This window comes from Cinclus cinclus, chromosome 17, assembly GCF_963662255.1.
Source record: "Cinclus cinclus chromosome 17, bCinCin1.1, whole genome shotgun sequence".
In the NCBI taxonomy this organism is placed as follows: domain Eukaryota; kingdom Metazoa; phylum Chordata; class Aves; order Passeriformes; family Cinclidae; genus Cinclus; species Cinclus cinclus.
Window position 1 is genome coordinate 13,908,964 of NC_085062.1, and position 22,298 is coordinate 13,931,261.

The 22,298-nt window shown below is 57.5% G+C and overlaps 1 protein-coding gene across 1 annotated transcript; it reads right to left on the reverse strand.

Annotated features, from left to right (window-relative positions):
- Positions 1-724: 724 nt before the first annotated feature.
- On the reverse strand, positions 725-8,201 carry INPP5J (inositol polyphosphate-5-phosphatase J). The gene is made up of 12 exons (XM_062504309.1): positions 7,621-8,201; positions 6,695-6,805; positions 5,161-5,269; positions 4,522-4,638; positions 4,275-4,450; positions 3,598-3,709; positions 3,084-3,193; positions 2,615-2,804; positions 2,273-2,410; positions 1,839-1,931; positions 1,501-1,605; positions 725-1,392 (listed from the first exon to the last, which is right to left on the reverse strand). Exons 1-12 carry the CDS (start codon positions 8,199-8,201, stop codon positions 775-777), a joined length of 2,460 nt encoding a protein of 819 aa, XP_062360293.1. The 3' UTR covers positions 725-774.
- Positions 8,202-22,298: the final 14,097 nt, after the last annotated feature.

A 22,298-nucleotide genomic window follows, 5' to 3' on the forward strand; every position in this document is an offset into this window, starting at 1 on the left:
GCTTAGGAAAGGGGAAAGCCATTGTCCTTCTTCCCTCGTGTGCTCTGGGGCAGGGTGGGTGGAAGGGTGCCCCACCCCTAGATTTGTGACCCTTCAGCTAGGGGGGTTTGAGCAGTGAGGTATGATTCTGACCCTCTTGCCTACACAGGGTAGGAGGACTGTGGTCAGTACCTGCCTGCACGAGAAGAAATAAAGGGTGGTCAGAGCATGGTTTATGGTGCAAGCATTGAGCCTGTTGTCCCCCCTTGATGCTGTGGCCCTGACCCCGGGGCTGATCCTGGCCCCAGCAGTGAGCACAGTGCAGCTGGGGCACGCAGGATCATTTATTTCGTCACTTGCACTATGTTCAAGCTGAGGCAGAGTGTAGAGCAGGGAAGGAGCAAGCTTTGATCTCCAGGGTGCCCTGTGGTGGTCCTTGCTCTGTGCCCATCACCATTCCTCCCAGAACCCTGCCCTGGACTCTTGTGCCACCTCAGGTGTGAGGCCAGCATTCCTCCCCTGGGACAAGAGTAATGCATTTGGAAATTCTTGAGGGGTTACCCCAAACTGTATTAGACCAGCTTTGCCCACCCTCCCCTGTGTTGTCACCTCACAGCCCTGCCCCAGGCTGGGGGGGGGGGGGGGGGGACAGAGAGGGAGGACCTCTACCTGCCAGGCACACAACAGGGATGAAGAATCATGGCAATAAATAAGGGAGGCAGTGTCTCAGCAGGGAAGGGGCAGAGGGAAGCACACAGGAAGCACGCTAGGGGGAGGAGGAAGGGAGCCACTACATCAGCGGCCCATGGCACAGCTATGTCTGTCCAGTTCCTGGGGGCTGTTCCCCTCTGGGGAGGTGCCACAGCCTGGGGGGCTGGTGGGGCTCATTCTCGGGCAGGGATAATAGCCCTGGTCTGCAGTCTCCCGCCGCCGGCCCAGGACCTGGTCAATCATCTCCAGGCGTAGTGCAGGCAGCAGGCCCAGGTTCCGGGGGTCAGCCCTGGCCAGGGAGCTGGCAGTAGAGATACGCCGTAGGCCATCTTGCTCCTGCAGAGTCTGGTAGAATGAGCTGCCCTCTGGACCCTCAGCTGCCTGTCCCAGCTCCTTGCTATTGCCTCCAGGGTGCCCCAGCTTCTCCTGGGGCAGATGGATGGTGGGGATACTCATGGGGAGGCTGCGACGGTTCTGGGGTGAGGGACTGCGACTTGTACCCCTGTCCCGGCTTGATGGCCGCAGAATGAGGCCCTGGAACTTGGCCAGGCTGGGGCTTCGGCTCCGGTGGCGTTTCATCTTGCCTGGGCTGGGGCTACGGGATTTGGGGGCCAGGAGGACAAGTGTACTATCATCTTCTTCTGAGCTGCTGCCCGAGCTGTCCGTAGAGCTGCCGCCCTCCTCCGACCTGGGTAGGGAAATCTGCACCCCTGCATCAGCACTGCTAGCTGACCCTCACTGAGGACTGTTGGGTACCACACCTCCCATACCCATCTCCCCCCTTCACCCTCACCTCTTGGCTGTACTTACCTGGAAGGGCTCAGTCACACCAGCAATGCTACTGGAGGTGTTGCTGTAGTATCCAAGGATGTACTCGCCATTCCCCTTGGGCAGTGCTTCCTCAGAGAACATCACCTGCACCCCAGAGACACCTGATGACCACTGGGATTGGCCCAGGGGTGCCCCCCTCCACCTCCAACCCCAGCCAAAACTACAAATCTCTGCTACCAACACCCTGAGCCTGCCCCAGGCTCAGCAAAAAGCAGTAACGAGGTGTCTGCCTCCCCATTCAAGGGCACAAAGGGGTCATTGTCCCCCCACTGTGTGGCAGAAGTGCCAGCAAGACATCAGGGCAGGCCCCACCTCACCTGTGCATACAGCTGCTTCTCCAGGCAGCGCTCCCCATCATCGCTCCTGGCCCAGACATAGGACACATAGTCTTTAGGGTGCCGAAAACCCACCTGTTTACCATAGGAGAACACAAGTGAGCGGGACAATGTAACCCCACTCGGCCCTGTCACTCTTCAGTCTCCTGTTGCTCAGCCCCCTCCACTGAGGGGCTCATACAGGGTGACCCAAAGCTGCCTTGCAGCCCCAGGTGTGCCCTGGCACCCACAGAGCAGGAGGAAGATGGAACTGCTGGACCTGAGCCTCCTGAAGTAAGACCACATCATGATGCCAGGGGAAGGGAGGGCACAGCTGTATGCCCTCACCATGTTCGCTGGTGGGGGGTAGCTCAGAAAGGACCCCGCTGTGCAGTGCTCCCCACTCCCTCCAGCCGCAGCAGCCCCCAAGCCCCTACCCGGTAGAGTCCTATCCAGTCCCAGGAGCTCCGGTGGAAGCCAACAGCCATCTTGTACCTGACAACTGCTTGCTCAGGCCTGCTCCACTCGTCAGCCACATAAATCTCAACCAGGGGCTTGTCCACCTTGGAAGCAAACTGTCAGAGACAGGTACATGGTAAGCAAGGACATGGCAAAGAGCTGCCTCTACTGCCCAGGGACCCCATGCATATACCCACAGCAGCCCACAGTAAGGGGCAAGGCAGCTAAGCTTGCCAAAGAGAAGCCCCCCACACACGAGTCTGGGCATTCCACCCCTGCAGCTCCTGCCTGTGTTCCCAGCAGCCCTGGACAGTGCTCACCTGCACGGCAAAGATGGCAGCTACTGGCTTGTGGTCGCTGACCGTGTATTCCATATGACTGCAGTAGCACAGCTGGCTCACTGACAGCATGCCCTGGCTAGGCCGGTGCCCACCTGTGCCCAACCCCTTGCTGGGAGATTTTATCTTCCACAGGATGCGGTCAGTCCAGGCAGGTTTTCGCTTCTTGGCACTGCAGAGTACAGAGGAGTATCTCTAGCCTGGCATGGGCAGTGGGCTCTGACCCAAACTGCCTCCCCCCTGGCACTACAGAATGTGTGGGCAGGGGATGCAGCTCATCTTGGCACTCAGCACAGCTACACCTGCACTAGCACCAACACTGCCTGGTCCAAGCCGTGCCCACCCCAGCATGGCTGCTCTCCCCACCCATCCACACCAGCACCTGCACTGGCTCTTGAGCCCCACATCTGTATCTCTCAACCCTACCTCATGCCCAGCTCTGCTCTCCTACCTGCTGTCATACTTGTTGGTGCCTACATCAAACTTGAAAGTGGGTGGGAAGTTCAGGGGTCCTTCCTGGAAACCTCTGAGAACAGGCCACGTGCTTTTGGCAATGTTCAGCTGTGGGGAAGAGAGCACATCAAGGAGCACAGTAGCCTCTATAGCCAGACCTCTCCGCAAACCTTGCCAAGGTCTCTCCACCCTCACACACCATGACATCCCATTCCTGTTCCTGCCAGCTCCCACAGCTCTCAGGGTTTGTCAATCTAAGCTGGCAGACAGTCTGTAGGTGCAATGGCTCAGGTCCTTCCTCACACACTGAAGAAGGAACTGTGCCCAGCTCCATCCAGACTGACCTGGGAGTCTGCTGTCCCTTCCTCCCCCAGAGACATGAGAGCCAGGGCCCTTCATGTCCTATGGGTTGCAAGAGGACATGCCCCGTCCCACAGCTGCATGGCCAGTTTTGGGGAGAGTCTATCACTGCTTGAGGTCCAGTGTAGGCTGGCAGCATGCCCATCCCTTACCTGATCCTTCTCCCAGAGCTGGCTCAACACATTGCTGTCAATGGCATACTTCACAAAGCAGATGTCCAGGCTCTCGATGCGGAAATTGAGGTCCCCAAACCAAAACACGAGGCTGTGGATGGTAGCAAGGGCAACAGGCTGAAAGGGCTGAGGCTACCAGAGCCAGGGACAGCAGGGGTAAGATGTCCCCAGCCTGGAGGCAGCCTTAGCCCACACCACAGATGCTCTTGGGAACACTGGCACAGGTCAGTGCTCAGCCAGCAGCCTGGCCAGCTGCCACAGTTCCATAGGTAGGACCAAGCACCATTAGCTAAATGGGCCAGACTTCCCCAAGCTGAAACTGAGGGTGGAAATTTCCACTATGAGGCACCCATTGGATTCAGATCACACAGCCAGGACACCAGGGCAGAGCTGGCCCCTCTGCCTGACTGGTCCCAAATCTCAACACTGCAAGTAAGGCAGGAGCTGTACCAGCCCTGAATGTGGTTAAGACCAAGACCCCTCTAAACACCTACCCCACCATGCTGAGTCCATGCTGGGCCAGCTCTGCAGGAAAGACCTGATCTCCAACCTGTGCTGGGATGCAGGGGACAGACCCCAGACCCTATATGGAGGTGGTCAAGGACTGGGACTGGCACTAGTGCCCAGACTGGGGAGCAAAGTGGTGGGGTACGCACTCATGGTCCAGGATGCCATTGGCCACAGGCCCCTCAAACTGCTGCATGTGCAGTATGGTGGTAAAGTCCTCCTTGCGCTGCTCCGCCTTCTCCAGATGTGCTGGCAGGTGGCAGTTCAGGAAGCAGACCATATGACCGAAGATGGAGAGACGAACACTCACCCCACCCTTGTTGCCCTGCACCAAGAGGATCCCATTACTCCTTTGGAAGCCAGCCCTCTGCAATCTCCCCCCAGGGCCACACTCACCCAGTATCCCCCCAGCCCTGTCCTGGTGCAGTCTGTCTGGATGTCGTGCAAGAAGGGCAGGTGGTAGTATTTGGCAAACACCAGCAGGATCACACCTTGCATCCGCACTGTGCTGACCTGGAATGGGAGCAAGGGCTGAAGTAGGATGGTAGAGAGCTGACGGACAGGGGGACAACTTCCCCCACTCCAGGCCATGAGGCAGCACTTCACCCTTTCTGTGCCCCCTCAACCCACAGGTGACTGGGCACATTTGGTTCAGAGATTTGTGCATACCCTTCTGAACACTGACAGCCAAACCTGAGCCTCAGTAATGCTGTGGGGAGCTGAGCCTGCCCTGAGCCTTACAGGCTGGTGCCAGCAGCACCAGCTGGTTTCCACATTCACCTCACCCTGGTTCAGTGCAGGGGGGCAACATAAAGTCACCCCAAAGCACCAGAGGGGAAGCATCAGCACAGGAAAGACAGCTGGGTGGCACAAGCCAAACAACTTGCTGGGTGAGATGCAGCAGCAGTCCCTGGCTGCAGGCTATCCCTCCAGCCAGCTCTCCCTCCATCCTGCAGCCCAGCTCTCTATCCCTGTGTCCCACCTGCCTGGCGGGCAGAGCGAACTCCAGCTGCCAACTCCTTCAGGACTCCTTACCAGGATGAAGTGGAAGGGGCTCAGCACATCCATGAAGAGTTCACTCCACTGATCCGTGAAGAGGGCATCCTTCAAGCGCTTGTTTATCTTGGAGTTTACTTCCTGCAGCCTGAGAGGAAACGTACAGGTCCCTCAGCCACACCAGGAAAGCATCTGTGTCCCAGTTAGTGAGAACTTGGGAGAGGAGCCAAAGCTCAGTGCTGGGGAGCAGGACAGGGTGGGAAGGGCAGTTCAAGGGAAGACACTGATTTTAGAGTGTAAACCAGCCATGTCCTTACTCCAGTGATTCTGGGCCATGTGCTGGCAGGAGGCACAAGTGGCCCTGAATCCCGGGGACCTTGGCCCTTTCTAAAGCAGAAGCAGTAAAGCTGTGCAGGGTTGAGCAGAAGCGTAAAGCCCATCTCAGCGTGCAAGAGGGGCTTACGGGGCCTTCAGTCTCTACAGAGAAGTCACGTCCCAACAGCACAAGGTGTCCAGACATATTCAAGCTGCATAGCTCAAAGCAGCAGCAACCAGAAAGCTAATAGTGCTCCTCCCAGCTTGGCAATTAATGAAGAGAGGGGGAAATGTCCACAGAGAACAGGGCAATCAGGAAATGTCTTGCCCAAAAATATCAAATGCTTAAAGCACAAAGACACAGGTCACAGGAAGGATACAGCCAGGCAGAGATGCCAGGAAGTGAGGAGTAGCAGGACACTGCCCTGACCAGAACATGGTCCCAGCAGGTCCCTTACTATCAGCTACACCCCTCACCCCATCCATCCAGCTCAGGTTGACCTCTGCCACCCACACAGACCCATTCCACTGGCCTGCAAGGCTGAGGGGACTGAGAGTCTGGCTCCAGCATCATAGCTCCAGAGGCATCAGCCCTCACACCACTATGCCCCCACAGCTGGGAGCTCAGGGTCAGTCCTGGAGGCAGATCCAGCTCTTCCACCTCACACCTATAGGCAGAGGCTGCTTCCTGCGTGAAGACAGCACATCCCTAGCCTTAGCAGGAATTCACACACCACTGCAGTCCTCGAGGGACAGCCACCCTCACCACAGTGCTTTGGCACTACCCTTCCAGCAGGTCTGTGTACCAGGGACATAGAGCCAGTCTCGGTAGAAGAGCAGATCTCTGCCTCTGAGGCCTGCATACCACATGCAAAGCAGAGAGGAGAATGCTCTCAGAGGTGAGTCAAATGCCTTGACAGACCTGACCGAAGGACTGCCATAGTTCACAGCAAGAGCAGGGCTAACTTAGCCCAGCATAGTCAGCCTCCGACTTGATGAGTATTTAAGTCTACTCAGTACTCAAGGGTTTAAGTTCCTCTCAGCATTCCCATTTTAGTAGGTGCTGATTCCCCATCACCTTTTCTGACATGCTATCATTTGTGATGCACACCCCCCCCTGCTCCCCATGCCCCAAGGGAGGCTGGGGCTGCAGCTCTTCCATTCCTTGTCCCCCAGGGCTTTGGGGATTCCCCTAAAAAGGGGATTCGCCAGAAGGAGGAGGGGAAGGAAAAGGGGGAGCTGCACCTCATCCTCTTACCCAATGGCGATCATGTCCACATCGTTTGTTTCGCCCGTGTTGAGGTGCAGCAGGGACGTCACATCATTTGGGGGCATGGCTGTACCTACATTCCAGGTGACCACTGTGATGCTTGGGAGGACAAAGGAAGAACAGGCTAACACGAGGGCTTGGAGGGGTTCCTTGTAACCCTGTTCAGCCCCCAGATCCACCAAGGAAGCTTTTTGCTGGCAACAGAAGTAGCCAAGTCTGAAGCTTAGTCATGGTATATACACCAGGTCCTTAACCCCCATATGAGGGAGAAAAAAATCCTTGCCTCCAAGATCCCCCAGGACATGCACCTGAAATTCTAGAAACCAGCACAAAGAGCCCTCATCTTCAACATCACCAGCTGACACAGGCAGGCTTCTAGACAGGGTGTCTCTGGAAAACCGCTTCCCCCCCTTCCCCAGGAAGGCTCAGGCTCCTGGGGAAAAGGACCCGGATATCAGTTCCCAGCCCCTGCCAGCCACAAAGGCCAGGGCAGCACATGTGACAGCGGTGCTGCAGCCCCGCTGTGGTGTCCTTCACCAACACAAAGCCACATCCGTCACAACACATTAATGCCATTGCGCAACGGGCAACAGCAAAGGGCCCGCAGGCTCTTTTGGTAGTGACAGAAGCTTCAGCCACAGGGGAGACATTTCAAAAGGGAAGGAGAGCAGCGCTATGCTAACCCCAGTGCTCAGGAACAGCTGGGGCACGGGGCACTCACTCCACAGTCGGTATCTCTATCGCGATATCCCGCACGAACAGCGGGCACCAGGCATCCTCCCCACCGGGAGCCTGCCGGCAGTCCCGCACCCCAATCCGATGAACCCGCCACGGAAGCACGAAGGGGCGCAGCTGGCGCTGCTCCCACAGCACTGCGAGCCCTATCCCCGCGAGCGCCCCCCGGCCCCACTCACCGGAACGCGCCTTCCTCCGGCGCCCGTCCCGAGCAGTTGGGCAGCGGATCGCAGACGTCGCCGGTAACGAGCCGGCCGAGGGGCCGGGCTGGGACGGGCAGCTCGCCCGGCTCCACTCGGGGGGTCAGGCCCACCCACCCGCCGGCGAGGAACTCGCTGGACACGGCCTTGGGCAGCATGGGGGCGCGGGGCACGGCGGAGCCCGCCCAGGCCGCAATGTGGTCACTGGACTCCGCTTTGGGCAGCATCTCCCGCCGCTCCGACGGGACTGGTGTGGGAAAGGCGGCGCGGCCGGGCGCTGCCGCGGCCAGGTTTGCGCCTAGGCCGGGTGGCAGCAGGGCCGGCAGCGGGAGACCCTCAGGCGGGGTCCGGGCCGGGGACCGCTCCTCGGTTCCTGCGCGCCGCGGGCAGCCGTGCCCCAAGCTGTGCCCGTCCGGTCGTGAGCTCCTACGGCCGCCCGGGACAGGCGGCGCCGAAGCCCCAGAGTCGGGCGGGAGCCGAGCTGCGCTCCCGGGGCCGGGTCGGGACCCCGCGCCGAGGGCCAAGCCCCGGTCGGCGCTGCCGTCCCGGGCCGAGTCCATCGGCGGGAGGAGACCGCAGCGGCCGCGCACCTTACGGCCCCGACCCGACCCCGCGCACCTTGCGGCCCCGCCCCGTGACGTATCCACATAGTGACGTCACCGCCCGCCACCTGCGCGGCGCCTTAAAGGCGCAGGAGCGGCCCCGCCCCTTGCTCACCTGCCGCTCCGCCCCGCTCACATTCGGCCCGTGCCTCTCTCTCTCTGCCCCCCGAAAGCTTTTCCTTGTGTGTGCGCACCCGCTCCCTCACACCTGTCCTTGCGCACTTGTACTTGCACACCTGTCCTAGCAAGTGCACATCTGCCCCTGCAAATGAGTGCCTGCCCTGGTGCACTACTGTGTATATGGCTCTGTTCACCACTGCAGCTATTGTGTCAGCTTGTGCCAAATATGTCTATGGTCTGCTGCAATGTTTGCATTGTTGGTGAGCACACACACCCTCGTGGCAGCTGGGTGTGAGTGTGTGTGTCCATGTGTGTCTGTGTCTGGCTATGTGTGTATTTACATGTGGGCTGCATGTGCACCTCTGTGTGTGTACTGCTCTGTGTGTGCAGCTGTGTGTGCAGTACTGCATGTGCAGATGTGCGTATGTAGCTGGGGGGTGTGTGTGTCTCGGTGTGCAGCTGTGTGTATGTGGCTCTGTGTGTAGGTGCTGCAGCACCTGTGTGTGGCAGTGCCCATGTGCTCCAGTGAAGCACTTTGTACAAGCAGGTGTGAACACCTGCACTCGGGGTGCACACACACACAGGGGTCCGGGTGACAGGTCCCTCCTCAGCCTGTACCTGCCACAGTGTCTGGGGAAGACTGAAGCTTGAGGAGGAGGACCCTGGTGAATTAAGGAGTGAGGCAGAGGAGGATACTGGTCAGAGAGTACAAAATCCTTGGGTCCTCATAGGACTGAGTCAGGAGAAAAGGGAACTGTGGGAAGTGGGTCCTGCCATCATGGGGGGCACTTGCAATAATTTGTGGTCAATGGTGGCAACTGGGAAAGGACTGAGGAGAGTCGATACAACTGCTAGTTTCTCTAAGGGTGTGAAGGTGGACTCGAGGCCAGTTTGCCTCACCTTCATCCTGGGAAGATGACAGAGCAGTAAGTTCTGGTAACCATCACTGGGCACATGAACAACAACTTCTTGAGGTATCAGTTTGGCTTCTCCAAGGGAAGGTCCTGCTTGGCCACCCGACCGCCTTCCATGATGGAGTGAGCAGCTGGGAGACGTGAACAGCAGGGGACAGTGTTCACCTGCACTGCTTGGAGGCGTTGGGCTCATCTGCTTGTCCTAGGGAAGCTGTTGGCCTATGGGCTGGATAAACAAAAGTTGAGGCAGGATGACTGGATCCAGGGGTGGAGGTCAGTGGCACACAGTCCTATGGGAAGCCAGTCAATCATGGTGTCCCTAGGCATTGGTGCTGGGCCTGTTTAACATCTTCATCCCACCTGGCCAGCATGACAGGGCACTCTCAGCAACTGTGAAGGTGACAGCAAACTGGGAGGAGTGGCTGGAAAACTAGAGGGTCGTGTGTCCATCCAGAGGGACCTGGATAGGCTGGAGAAATGGGCCATCAGGAATCTCCTGAGGCTCAGCCAGGGAGCATGCAGGGTCCTGTCCCTGGGGAGGAACAACCCTGGCACTGGGACATGTTGGGTGCCACCCTGCTGTAAAGCAGCTTTGCAGAGGGATATGAGGGGTGGCACCACATTGACCATGAGCTCACCATCTCCTCAGGGCAAAGCAGGTGAATGTTATCCTGGGCTGCATTGGGGGTACTGTCAGCAAGTCACAGGTGGTCATGGAGGTGCCTGTGAGGCCACCCCTGGAGTGCTGTGTCTGGTCCAGAGCTCCCAAGAGCAAGTCCTGGAGACATGGATGTGCTGGAGGGAGCCCAGTGAAGGGGCCCAAGGAGGAATGGCTGGAGCATCTTTCATCGTGTAACGATAAGCTGTGAGACCTTGTACTGTGCCTCCCAGAGCAGAGGAAGCTCAGGGGGATCTCATCCTTGTATATAAATATCTGAGGGGAACTGTACAGACTGCCTCTTCCCAGGCATGTCCACGGGCAGGACCAGAGGCCATGGGCACAAATTAGAACATAGGAGGGTCCCTCTGCATGTCAGGAAACACTTCTCCCTGGCCCAAGTTGCCCAGGAATGTGTGCAGTTTCCATCCTTGGGTATTCACAAAAGCCACATGGAGACTGTCTTGGGCCCCTGACTCTGGGTAACCTTGCCTAAACAGATGATGGGACCAGAGAGACCCCAGTTCAAAACCCCATGACCTGTGTCTGGGATGTTCCTGTGCATGGGTGTTTATGTGCAGCTGCAGTGGGGGGAAGTAGGGATTTGAGGTAGGTGTGTGCAGGTGTACATGATGGTTTGCACATGTGTGTGCCTCAGATGTGTGTGCCGTGTGTGCATACAGCTGGGTGTACATGTAGATCAGCATGTGTGCACACACTATTGCATGTGTGACTGGGGTGCTGGTTGTATCCCTGTGCACTGCTGTGTAGGCTGATGTGTGCGACTGTAGGCATGGCTGGGAGCAAGTGGAAGGTAGCTAGCAGTATGTGTGTACCCACGTGCTGCTGTGCAGACTGCACTGTTTAAATGTATGCAGGGCTGTGTGCACACAACTCTGTGTGTGTGTGCAGCTGTATATGCAGGATGGTGCGTGTGTGCTGTGAGTGAATGCACACATTCTCACCTGGGTGTCTCTGCGTGTCTTTGTACTATGTGGTGTCGAGTGTGTGCAGTGCTGGTTTCATGGGGGTGTGTATGGTGCAGGTGTGTGAGATAGTGTGTGTGGTGTTGGGGTGTGCAGGGTTGGTGGGAGTGGTGTGTGTTCCTGTGTGCTGTTGGTATGTATGTGCAAGCATGTGCTATTGCTGTGTGTGTACTGCTGCTGCTGGTGTGTGTTGTTTCTGTGTTGGTCTGTGCATGGGGTGTGTCTGTCGTCTGTGTGCATGTGTAGTTGTTTGTGTATGTTGCTCCATCTCTGTTGCCGTTGTTGGTCTCCATGTGCTGGTCTGTGTAGAGTGTGTATGTGTTGCTGAGTATATGTGGGTGCTGTTGGTCTGCGCGGTACCGGTTTGTGCGCAGTGCGTGTGTGCGTGTAGCTGTGTGTATCACTGTTGGTGGTGCTGGTGGTCTGCGTGGTGCCGGTTTGTGCATGGTGTGTGTGTGTGTGTGTTGCTGTGTGTATCGCTGCTGGTGGTTCTGGTGGTCTGCGTGGTACTGGTTTGTGCACGGTGTGTGTGTGTGTTGCTGTGTGTATCGCTGTTGGGAGTGCTGGTGGTCTGCGTGGTGCCGGTTTGTGCATGGTGTGTGTGTGTGCTGCTGTGTGTATCGCTGCTGGTGGTGCTGGTGGTCTGTCTGGTGCTGATTTGTGCACGGTGTGTGTGTGTGTGTGTGTTGCTGTGTGTATCGCTGTTGGTGGTGCTGGTGGTCTGCGTGGTGCCGGTTTGTGCACGGTGTGTGTGTGTGTGCGTGTTGCTGTGTGTATCGCTGCTGGTGGTGCTGGTGGTCTGCGTGGTGCCGGTTTGTGCACGGTGTGTGTGTGTGTTGCTGTGTGTATCGCTGTTGGTGGTGATGGTGGTCTGCGTGGTGCCGGTTTGTACACGGTGTGTGTGTGTGTGTGTTGCTGTATGTATCGCTGTTGGTGGTGCTGGTGGTGTGCGTGGTGCCGGTTTGTGCACGGTGTGTGTGTGTGTGTGTTGCTGTGTGTATCGCTGTTGGTGGGGCTGGTGGTCTCCCTGGTGCCGGTTTGTGCACAGTGTGTGTGTGTGTGGGGGGGGGGGGGGGGGGGGGGGGTGTTGCTGTGTGCATCGCTGCTGGTGGTGCTGGTGGTCTGCATGGTGCCGGTTTGTGCACAGCGTGTGTGTGTGTGTGTGTGTTGCTGTGTGTATCGCTACTGGTGGTGCTGGTGGTCTGCGTCGTGCCGGTCTGTGCACGCTATGTGTGAGTGTGTTGTTGTGTGTATCGCTGTTGGTGGTGCTGGTAGTGTGCGTGGTGCCGTTTTCTGCACGGTGGGTGTGTGTGTGTGTGTTGCTGTGTGTATCACTGCTGGTGGTGCTGGTGGTCTGCATGGTGCCGGTTTGTGCACGGTGTGTCTGTTTGTGTGTTGCTGTGTGTATCTCTGTTGGTGGTGCCTGTGGTCGGCGTGGTACCTGTTTGTGGATGGTGTGTGTGTGTGTGTGGGTTGCTGTGTTCATTGCTCTTGGTGGTGCTGGCGGTCTGCGTGGTGCCGGTTTGTGCACGGTTTGTCTATTTTTGTGTTGCTGTGTGTATTGCTGCTGGTGGTGCTGGTGGTCTGCGTGGTTCCGGTTTGTGCACGGTGTGTGTGTGTTGCTGTGTGTATCGCTGTTGGTGGTGCTGGTGGTCGGCGTGGTGCCGGTTTGTGCACGGTGTGTGTCTGTCTGTGTGTGTTGCTGTGTGTATCGCTGCTGGTGGTACTGGTGCTCTGCATGGAGCCGGTTTTTGCACGGTGTGTGTGTGTGTGTGTGTGTGTTGCTGTGTGTATCGCTGCTGGTGGTGCTGGTGGTCTGCGTGGTTCCGGTTTGTGCACGGTGTGTGTGTGTGTTGCTGTGTGTATCGCTGCTGGTGGTGCTTGTGGTCTGCATGGTGCCGGTTTTTGCACGCTGTGTGTGTGTGTGTGTGTGTTGCTGTTTGTATCGCTGTTCATGGTGCTGGTGTTCTGCGTGGTTCCGGTTTGTGCACAGTGTGTGTGTGTGTGTGTGTGTGTGTGTGTGTGTGTTGCTGTGTTCATCGCTGCTGGTGGTGCTGGTGGTCTGCGTGGTGCCGATTTGTGCACGGTGTGTGTGTGTGTGTGTTGGTGTGTGTATCGCTGTTGGTGGTGCTGTGGCTCTGCGTGGTGACGGTGTGTGCACGGTGTGTGTGTGTGTTGCTGTGTATATCGCTGTTGGTGGTGCTGGTGGTCTGCGTGGTGCCGGTTTGTGCACGGTGTGTGTGTGTGTGTGTTGCTGTGTGCATCGCTGTTGGTGGTGCTGGTCCACTGCATGGTGCCGGTTTGTGCACGGTGTGTGTGTGTGTTACTGTGTGTATCGCTGTTGGTGGTGCTTGTAGTCTGCGTGGTGCCGGTTTGTGGATGGTGTGTGTGTGTGTGTGTGTCTGTGTGTTGCTGTGTGTATCGCTGTTGGTGGTGCTGGTGGTCTGCGTGGTGCCGATTTGTGCACGGTGTGTGTGTGTCTTGCTGTGTGTATCGCTGCTGGTGGTGCTGGTGGTCTGCGTGGTGCCGGTTTCTGCAGGGAGCGTGTGTGTGTGTGTTGGTGTGTGTATCGCTGTTGGTGGTGCTGGTGGTCTGCGTGGTGCCGGTGTGTGCACGGTGTGTGTCTGTGTTGCTGTGTATATCGCTGTTGGTGGTGCTGGTGGTCTGCGTGGTTCCGGTTTGTGCACGGTGTGTGTGTGTGTGTGTTGCTGTGAGTATCGCTGTTGGTGGAGCTTGTAGTCTGCGTGGTGCCGGTTTGTGGATGGTGTGTGTGTGTGTTTGTGTCTGTGTGTTGCTGTGTGTATCGCTGTTGGTGGTGCTGGTGGTCTGCGTGGTGCCGATTTGTGCACGGTGTGTGTGTCTGTATTGCTGTGTGTATCGCTGCTGGTGGTGCTGGTGGTCTGCGTGGTGCCGGTTTCTGCAGGGGGTGTGTGTGTGTGTGTTGGTGTGTGTATCGCTGTTGGTGGTGCTGGTGGTCTGCGTGGTGCCGGTGTGTGCACGGTGTGTGTCTGTGTTGCTGTGTATATCGCTGTTGGTGGTGCTGGTGGTCTGCGTGGTGCCGGTTTGTGCACGGTGTGTGTGTGTGTGTGTTGCTGTGTGTATCGCTGTTGGTGGTGCTGGTGGTCTGCGTGGTGCCGGTTTGTGCACGGTGTGTGTGTGTGTGTGTGTTGCTGTGTGTATCGCTGCTGGTGGTGCTGGTGCTCTGCATGGAGCCGGTTTTTACACGGTGTGCGTGTGGGTGTGTAGCTGTGTGTATCGCTGTTGGTGGTGCTGGTGGTCAGCGTGGTGCCGGTTTGTGCACGGTGTGTGTGTGTGTGTGTGTGTGTTGCTGTGTGTATCACTGTTGGTGGTGCTGTTGGTCTGCGTGGTGCCGGTTTGTGCACGGTGTTTGTGTGTGTGTGTTGCTGTGTGTATCGCTGTTGGTGGTGCTGGTGGTCTGCGTGGTTCCGGTTTGTGCACGGTGTGTGATTGTGTGTATGTGTTGCTCTGTGTATCGCTGTTGGTAGCGCTGGTGGTCTGCGTGGTGCCGGTTTGTGCACGGTGTGTGTGTGTGTGCGTGTTGCTGTGTGTATCGCTGCTGGTGGTGCTGGTGGTCTGCGTGGTGCCCGTTTGTGCACGGTGTGTGTGTGTGTTGCTGTGTGTATCGCTGTTGGTGGTGATGGTGGTCTGCGTGGTGCCGGTTTGTGCACGGTGTGTGTGTGTGTGTGTTGCTGTGTGTATCGCTGTTGGTGGTGCTGGTGGTCGGCATGGTGCCGGTTTGTGCACGGTGTGTGTCTGTCTGTGTGTGTTGCTGTGTGTATCGCTGCTGGTGGTACTGGTGCTCTGCATGGAGCCGGTTTTTGCACGGTGTGTGTGTGTGTGTGTGTGTGTTGCTGTGTGTATCGCTGCTGGTGGTGCTGGTGGTCTGCGTGGTTCCGGTTTGTGCACGGTGTGTGTGTGTGTTGCTGTGTGTATCGCTGCTGGTGGTGCTTGTGGTCTGCATGGTGCCGGTTTTTGCACGCTGTGTGTGTGTGTGTGTGTGTTGCTGTTTGTATCGCTGTTCATGGTGCTGGTGTTCTGCGTGGTTCCGGTTTGTGCACAGTGTGTGTGTGTGTGTGTGTGTGTGTGTGTGTGTGTTGCTGTGTTCATCGCTGCTGGTGGTGCTGGTGGTCTGCGTGGTGCCGATTTGTGCACGGTGTGTGTGTGTGTGTGTTGGTGTGTGTATCGCTGTTGGTGGTGCTGTGGCTCTGCGTGGTGACGGTGTGTGCACGGTGTGTGTGTGTGTTGCTGTGTATATCGCTGTTGGTGGTGCTGGTGGTCTGCGTGGTGCCGGTTTGTGCACGGTGTGTGTGTGTGTGTGTTGCTGTGTGCATCGCTGTTGGTGGTGCTGGTCCACTGCATGGTGCCGGTTTGTGCACGGTGTGTGTGTGTGTTACTGTGTGTATCGCTGTTGGTGGTGCTTGTAGTCTGCGTGGTGCCGGTTTGTGGATGGTGTGTGTGTGTGTGTGTGTCTGTGTGTTGCTGTGTGTATCGCTGTTGGTGGTGCTGGTGGTCTGCGTGGTGCCGATTTGTGCACGGTGTGTGTGTGTCTTGCTGTGTGTATCGCTGCTGGTGGTGCTGGTGGTCTGCGTGGTGCCGGTTTCTGCAGGGAGCGTGTGTGTGTGTGTTGGTGTGTGTATCGCTGTTGGTGGTGCTGGTGGTCTGCGTGGTGCCGGTGTGTGCACGGTGTGTGTCTGTGTTGCTGTGTATATCGCTGTTGGTGGTGCTGGTGGTCTGCGTGGTTCCGGTTTGTGCACGGTGTGTGTGTGTGTGTGTTGCTGTGAGTATCGCTGTTGGTGGAGCTTGTAGTCTGCGTGGTGCCGGTTTGTGGATGGTGTGTGTGTGTGTTTGTGTCTGTGTGTTGCTGTGTGTATCGCTGTTGGTGGTGCTGGTGGTCTGCGTGGTGCCGATTTGTGCACGGTGTGTGTGTCTGTATTGCTGTGTGTATCGCTGCTGGTGGTGCTGGTGGTCTGCGTGGTGCCGGTTTCTGCAGGGGGTGTGTGTGTGTGTGTTGGTGTGTGTATCGCTGTTGGTGGTGCTGGTGGTCTGCGTGGTGCCGGTGTGTGCACGGTGTGTGTCTGTGTTGCTGTGTATATCGCTGTTGGTGGTGCTGGTGGTCTGCGTGGTGCCGGTTTGTGCACGGTGTGTGTGTGTGTGTGTTGCTGTGTGTATCGCTGTTGGTGGTGCTGGTGGTCTGCGTGGTGCCGGTTTGTGCACGGTGTGTGTGTGTGTGTGTGTTGCTGTGTGTATCGCTGCTGGTGGTGCTGGTGCTCTGCATGGAGCCGGTTTTTACACGGTGTGCGTGTGGGTGTGTAGCTGTGTGTATCGCTGTTGGTGGTGCTGGTGGTCAGCGTGGTGCCGGTTTGTGCACGGTGTGTGTGTGTGTGTGTGTGTGTTGCTGTGTGTATCACTGTTGGTGGTGCTGTTGGTCTGCGTGGTGCCGGTTTGTGCACGGTGTTTGTGTGTGTGTGTTGCTGTGTGTATCGCTGTTGGTGGTGCTGGTGGTCTGCGTGGTTCCGGTTTGTGCACGGTGTGTGATTGTGTGTATGTGTTGCTCTGTGTATCGCTGTTGGTAGCGCTGGTGGTCTGCGTGGTGCCGGTTTGTGCACGGTGTGTGTGTGTGTGCGTGTTGCTGTGTGTATCGCTGCTGGTGGTGCTGGTGGTCTGCGTGGTGCCCGTTTGTGCACGGTGTGTGTGTGTGTTGCTGTGTGTATCGCTGTTGGTGGTGATGGTGGTCTGCGTGGTGCCGGTTTGTGCACGGTGTGTGTGTGTGTGTGTTGCTGTGTGTATCGCTGTTGGTGGTGCTGGTGGTCGGCGTGGTGCCGGTTTGTGCACGGTGTGTGTGTGTGTGTGTGTTGCTGTGTGTATCGCTGTTGGTGGTGCTGGTGGTCTCCCTGGTGCCGGTTTGTGCACGGTGTGTGTGTGTGTTGCTCTGTGTATCGCTGTTCGTGGTGCTGGTGGTCTGCGTGGTACTGGTTTGTGCACAGTGTGTGTGTGGGGGGGGGGGGGGGGGGGGGGGGGGTTGCTGTGTGCATCGCTGCTGGTGGTGCTGGTGGTCTGCGTGGTTCCGGTTTGTGCACGGTGTGTGTGTGTTGCTGTGTGTATCGCTGTTGGTGGTGCTGGTGGTCGGCGTGGTGCCGGTTTGTGCACGGTGTGTGTGTGTCTGTGTGTGTTGCTGTGTGTATCGCTGCTGGTGGTACTGGTGCTCTGCATGGAGACGGTTTTTGCACGGTGTGTGTGTCTGTGTGTTGCTGTGTGTATCGCTGCTGGTGGTGATGATGGTCTGCGTGGTGCCGGTTTGTGCACGGTGTGTGTGTGTGTGTTGCTGTGTGTATCGCTGCTGGTGGTGCTTGTGGTCTGCATGGTGACGGTTTTTGCACGCTGTGTGTGTGTGTGTGTGTTGCTGTGTGTATCTCTGCTGGTGGTGCTGGTGGTCTGCGTGGTGCCCGTTTGTGCACGGTGTGTGTGTGTGTGTTGCTGTGTGTATCGCTGTTGGTGGTGCTGGTGGTCTGCGTGGTGCCGGTTTCTGCACGGTGTGTGTGTGTGTGTGGGTTGCTGTGTGTATCGCTGTTGGTGGTGCTGGTGGTCTGCGTGGTTCCGGTTTGTACACAGTGCGTGTGTGTCTGTGTGTGTTGCTGAGTGCATCGCTGCTGGTGGTGCTGGTGGTCTGCGTGGTTCCGGTTTGGGCACGGTGTGTGTGTGTGTGTTGCTGTGTGTATCGCTGTTGGTGGTGCCTGTGGTCTGCGTGGTGCCGGTTTGTGGACGGTGTGTGTGTGTGTCTGTGTCGCTGTGTGTATCGCTGTTGGTGCTGCTGGTGGTCTGCGTGGTGCCGGTTTGTACACAGTGCGTGTGTGTGTGTGCGTGTGTGTGTTGCTGTGTGCATCGCTGCTTGTGGAGCTGGTGGTCTGCGTGGTGTCTGTTTCTGCACAGTGTGTGTGTGTGTGTGTGTGATGCTGTGTGTATCGCTGTTGGTGGTGCTGGTGGTCTGAGTGGTGCCGGTTTGTGCACGGTGTGTGTGTTGCTGTGTGTACCGCTGGGGGTGGTGCTGGTGGTCTGCGTGGTTCCGGTTTGTGCACGGTGTGTGTGTGTGTTGCTGTGTTCATCGCTGCTGGTGGTGCTGGTGGTCTGCATGGTGCCGGTTTTTGCACGCTGTGTGTGTGTGTGTGTTGTTGTGTGTATCGCTGTTGGTGGTGCTGGTAGTCTGCGTGGTGCCGGTTTGTGCACGGTGTGTGTGTGTGTGTGTGTTGCTGTGTGTATCGCTTCTGGTGGTGCTGGTGGTCTGCGTGCTGCCGGTTTGTGCACGGTGTGTGTGTGTGTGTGTGTTGCTGGGTGTATCGCTGCTGGTGGTGCTGGTGGTCTGCGTGCTGCCGGTTTGTGCACGGTGTGTGTGTGTGTGTGTTCTTGTGTGTATCGCTGTTGGTGGTGCTGGTGGTCTGCGTGGTGCCGGTTTGTGGATGGTGTGTGTGTGTGTGTGTGTGTTGCTGTATGTATCGCTGTTGGTGGTGCTGGTGGTCTGCGTGGTGCCGGTTTGTGCACGGTGTGTGTGTGTGTTTCTGTGTGTCTCGCTGCTGGTGGTGCTGGTGGTCTGCGTGGTTCCGGTTTGTACACAGTGCGTGTGTGTCTGTGTGTGTTGCTGAGTGCATCGCTGCTGGTGGTTCTGGTGGTCTGCGTGGTTCCGGTTTGGGCACGGTGTGTGTGTGTGTGTGTTGCTGTGTGTATCACTGTTGGTGGTGCTAGTGGTCTGCATGGTGCCGATTTGTGCACGGTGTGTGTGTGTCTTGCTGTGTGTATCGCTGCTGGTGGTGCTGGTGGTCTGTGTGGTGCCAGTTTGTGCACGCTGTGTGTGTGTGTGTGTTGCTGTGTGCATCGCTGTTGGCGGTGCTGGTGGTCAGCGTGGTGCCGGTTTGTGCACGGTGTGTGTGTGTGTTGCTGTGTGTATCGCTGTTGGTGGTGCTGGTGGTCTGTGTGGTGACGGTTTCTGCAGGGTGTGTGTGTGTGTGTGTTGCTGTGTGTATCGCTGCTGGTGGTGCTGGTGATCTGCGTGGTGCCGGTTTGTGCACAGTGTGTGTCTTTGTTGCTGTGTGTATCGCTCTTGGTGGTGCTGGTGGTCTGCGTGGTGCCGGTTTGTGCACGGTGTGTGTGTGTGTGTCTGTTGCTGTGTGTATCGCTGCTGGTGGTGCTGGTCCACTACATGGTGCCGGTTTGTGCACGGTGTGTGTGTGTGTTGCTGTGTGCATCGCTGTTGGTGGTGCTGGTGGTCTGCGTGGTTCCGGTTTGTACACAGTGCGTGTGTGTCTGTGTGTGTGTTGCTGTGTTCATCGCTGTTGGTGGTGCTGGTGGTGTGCGTGGTGCCGGTTTGTGCACGGTGTGTCTGTTTGTGTGTTGCTGTGTGTATCGCTGCTGGTGGTGCTGGTGGTCTGCCTGGTTCCGGTTTGTGCACAGTGTATGTGTGTGTGTGTATGTGTTGCTGAGTGCATCGCTCTTGGTGGTGGTGGTGGTCTGCGTGGTGCCGGTTTGTGCACGGTGTGTGTGTGTGTGTGTTGCTGTGTGTATCGCTGTTGGTGGTGCTGGTGGTTGGCGTGGTGCCGGTTGGTGCACGGTGGGTGTGTGTGTGTGTTGCTGTGTGTATCGCTGCTGGTGGTGCTGGTGCTCTGAATGGAGCTGGTTCTTGCACGGTGTGCGTGTGTGTGTGTTGCTGTGTGTATCGCTGTTGGTGGTGCTGGTGGTCAGCGTGGTGCCGGTTGGTGCACGGTGGGTGTGTGTGTGTGTTGCTGTGTGTATCGCTGCTGGTGGTGCTGGTGGTATGTGTGGTGACGGTTTCTGCAGGGTGTGTGTGTGTGTGTGTTGCTGTGTGTATCGCTGCTGGTGGTGCTGGTGATCTGCGTGGTGCCGGTTTGTGCACGGTGTGTGTCTTTGTTGCAGTGTGTATCGGTCTTGGTGGTGCTGGTGGTCTGCGTGGTGCCGGTTTGTGCACGGTGTGTGTGTGTGTGTGTGTGTTGCTGTGTGTATCGCTGCCGGTGGTGCTGGTCCACTACATGGTGCCGGTTTGTGCACGGTGTGTGTGTGTGTTGCTGTTTGTATCGCTGTTGGTGGTGCTGGTCGTCTGCGTGGTTCCGGTTTGTACACAGTGCGTGTGTGTGTGTGTTGCTGTCTTCATCGCTGTTGGTGGTGCTGGTGGTGTGCGTGGTGCCGGTTTGTGCACGGTGTGTCTGTTTGTGTGTTGCTGTGTGTATCGCTGCTGGTGGTGCTGGTGGTCTGCGTGGTTCCGGTTTGTGCACGGTGTGTGTGTGTGTGTGTTGCTGTGTGTATCGCTGTTGGTGGTGCTGGTGGTCGGCGTGGTGCCGGTTGGTGCACGGTGGGTGTGTGTGTGTGTTGCTGTGTGTATCGCTGCTGGTGGTGCTGGTGCTCTGCATGGAGCCGGTTCTTGCACGGTGTGCGTGTGTGTGTGTTGTTGTGTGTATCGCTGTTGGTGGTGCTGGTGGTCTGCCTGGCGCCGGTTTGTGCACGGTGTGTGTGTGTGTGTGTGTGTGTTGCTGTGTGTATCACTGTTGGTGGTGCTGGTGGTCTGTGTGGTGCCGGTTTGTGCACGGTGTGTGTGTGTCTTGCTGTGTGTATCGCTGCTGGTGGTGCTGGTGGTCTGCGTGGTTCCGGTTTGTGCAAGCTGTGTGTGTGTGTGTTGTTGTGTGTATCGCTGTTGGTGGTGCTGGTGGTCTGCGTGGTGCCGGTTTGTGCACGGTGTGTGTGTGTGTGTATGTGTTGCTGTGTGTATCGCTGTTGGTGGTGCTGGTGGTCTGCGTGGTGCCGGTGTTTGCCCGGTGTGTGTCTGTGTTGCTGTGTGTATCGCTGTTGGCGGTGCTGGTGGTCTGCGTGGTGCCGGTTTGTGCACGGTGTGTGTGTGTGTGTGTTGCTGTGTGTATCGCTGCTGGTGGTGCTGGTCCACTGCATGGTGCCGGTTTGTGCACGGTGTGTGTGCGTGTTGTTGTGTGTATCGCTGCTGGTGGTGCTGGTGGTCTGCGTGGTTCCGGTTTGTGCAAGCTGTGTGTGTGTGTGTTGTTGTGTGTATCGCTCTTGGTGGTGCTGGTGGTCTGCGTGGTGCCGGTTTGTGCACGGTGTGTGTGTGTGTGTATGTGTTGCTGTGTGTATCGCTGCTGGTGGTGCTGATGGTCTGCGTGGTGCCGGTTTGTGGATGGTGTGTGTGTGTGTTGCTGTGTGTATCGCTGCTGGTGGTGCTGGTGGTCTGCGTGGTGCCGGTTTGTGCACCGTGTGTGTGTGTGTGTGTTGCTGTGTGTATCGCTTCTGGTGGTGCTGGTGGTCTGCGTGGTGCCGGTTTGTGCACGGTGTGTGTGTGTGTGTGTGTGTTGCTGTGTGTATCGCTGTTGGTGGTGCTGGTGGTCTGCGTGCTGCCGGTTTGTGCACGGTGTGTGTGTCTATGTGTGTTGTTGTGTGTATCGCTGTTGGTGGTGCTTGTGGTCTGCGTGGTGGTGCTTTGTGGATGGTGTGTGTGTGTGTGTGTGTGTTGCTGTATGTATCGCTGTTGGTGGTGCTGGTGGTCTGCGTGGTGCCGGTTTGTACACAGTGCCTGTGTGTCTGTGTGTGTTGCTGAGTGCATCGCTGCTGGTGGTGCTGGTGGTCAGCGTGGTTCCGGTTTGTACACAGTGCGTGTGTGTCTGTGTGTGTTGCTGAGTGCATCGCTGCTGGTGGTGCTGGTGGTCTGCGTGGTGCCGGTTTGTGCACGGTGTGTGTGTGTGTGTTGCTGTGTGTATCGCTGCTGGTGGTGCTGGTGGTCTGCGTGGTTCCGGTTTGTGCACGGTGTGTGTGTGTGTTGCTGTGTGTATCGCTGCTGGTGGTGCTTGTGGTCTGCATGGTGCCGGTTTTTGCACGCTGTGTGTGTGTGTGTGTGTGTTGCTGTTTGTATCGCTGTTCGTGGTGCTGGTGTTCTGCGTGGTTCCGGTTTGTGCACAGTGTGTGTGTGTGTGTGTGTGTGTGTGTGGTGGTGTGGCTGCGTGCATCGCTGCTGGTGGTGCTGGTGGTCTGCGTGGTGCCGATTTGTGCACGGTGTGTGTGTGTGTGTGTTGGTGTGTGTATCGCTGTTGGTGGTGCTGTGGCTCTGCGTGGTGACGGTGTGTGCACGGTGTGTGTCTGTGTTGCTGTGTATATCACTGTTGGTGGTGCTGGTGGTCTGCGTGGTGCCGGTTTGTGCACGGTGTGTGTGTGTGTGTGTTGCTGTGTGCATCGCTGTTGGTGGTGCTGGTCCACTGCATGGTGCCGGTTTGTGCACGGTGTGTGTGTGTGTTACTGTGTGTATCGCTGTTGGTGGTGCTTGTAGTCTGCGTGGTGCCGGTTTGTGGATGGTGTGTTC

Coding starts and splice junctions, on each gene's coding strand:
- INPP5J (XM_062504309.1), bottom strand. CDS start 8,201: ATGGACTCGGCCCGGGACGGCAGCGCCGACCGGGGCTTGGCCCTCGGC. Junction 2,411..2,614: donor CTGCCATCTTTGCCGTGCAG/GTGAGCACTGTC, acceptor TGTCTCTGACAG/TTTGCTTCCAAGGTGGACAA. Junction 1,393..1,500: donor GTGTGACTGAGCCCTTCCAG/GTAAGTACAGCC, acceptor GCAGGGGTGCAG/ATTTCCCTACCCAGGTCGGA.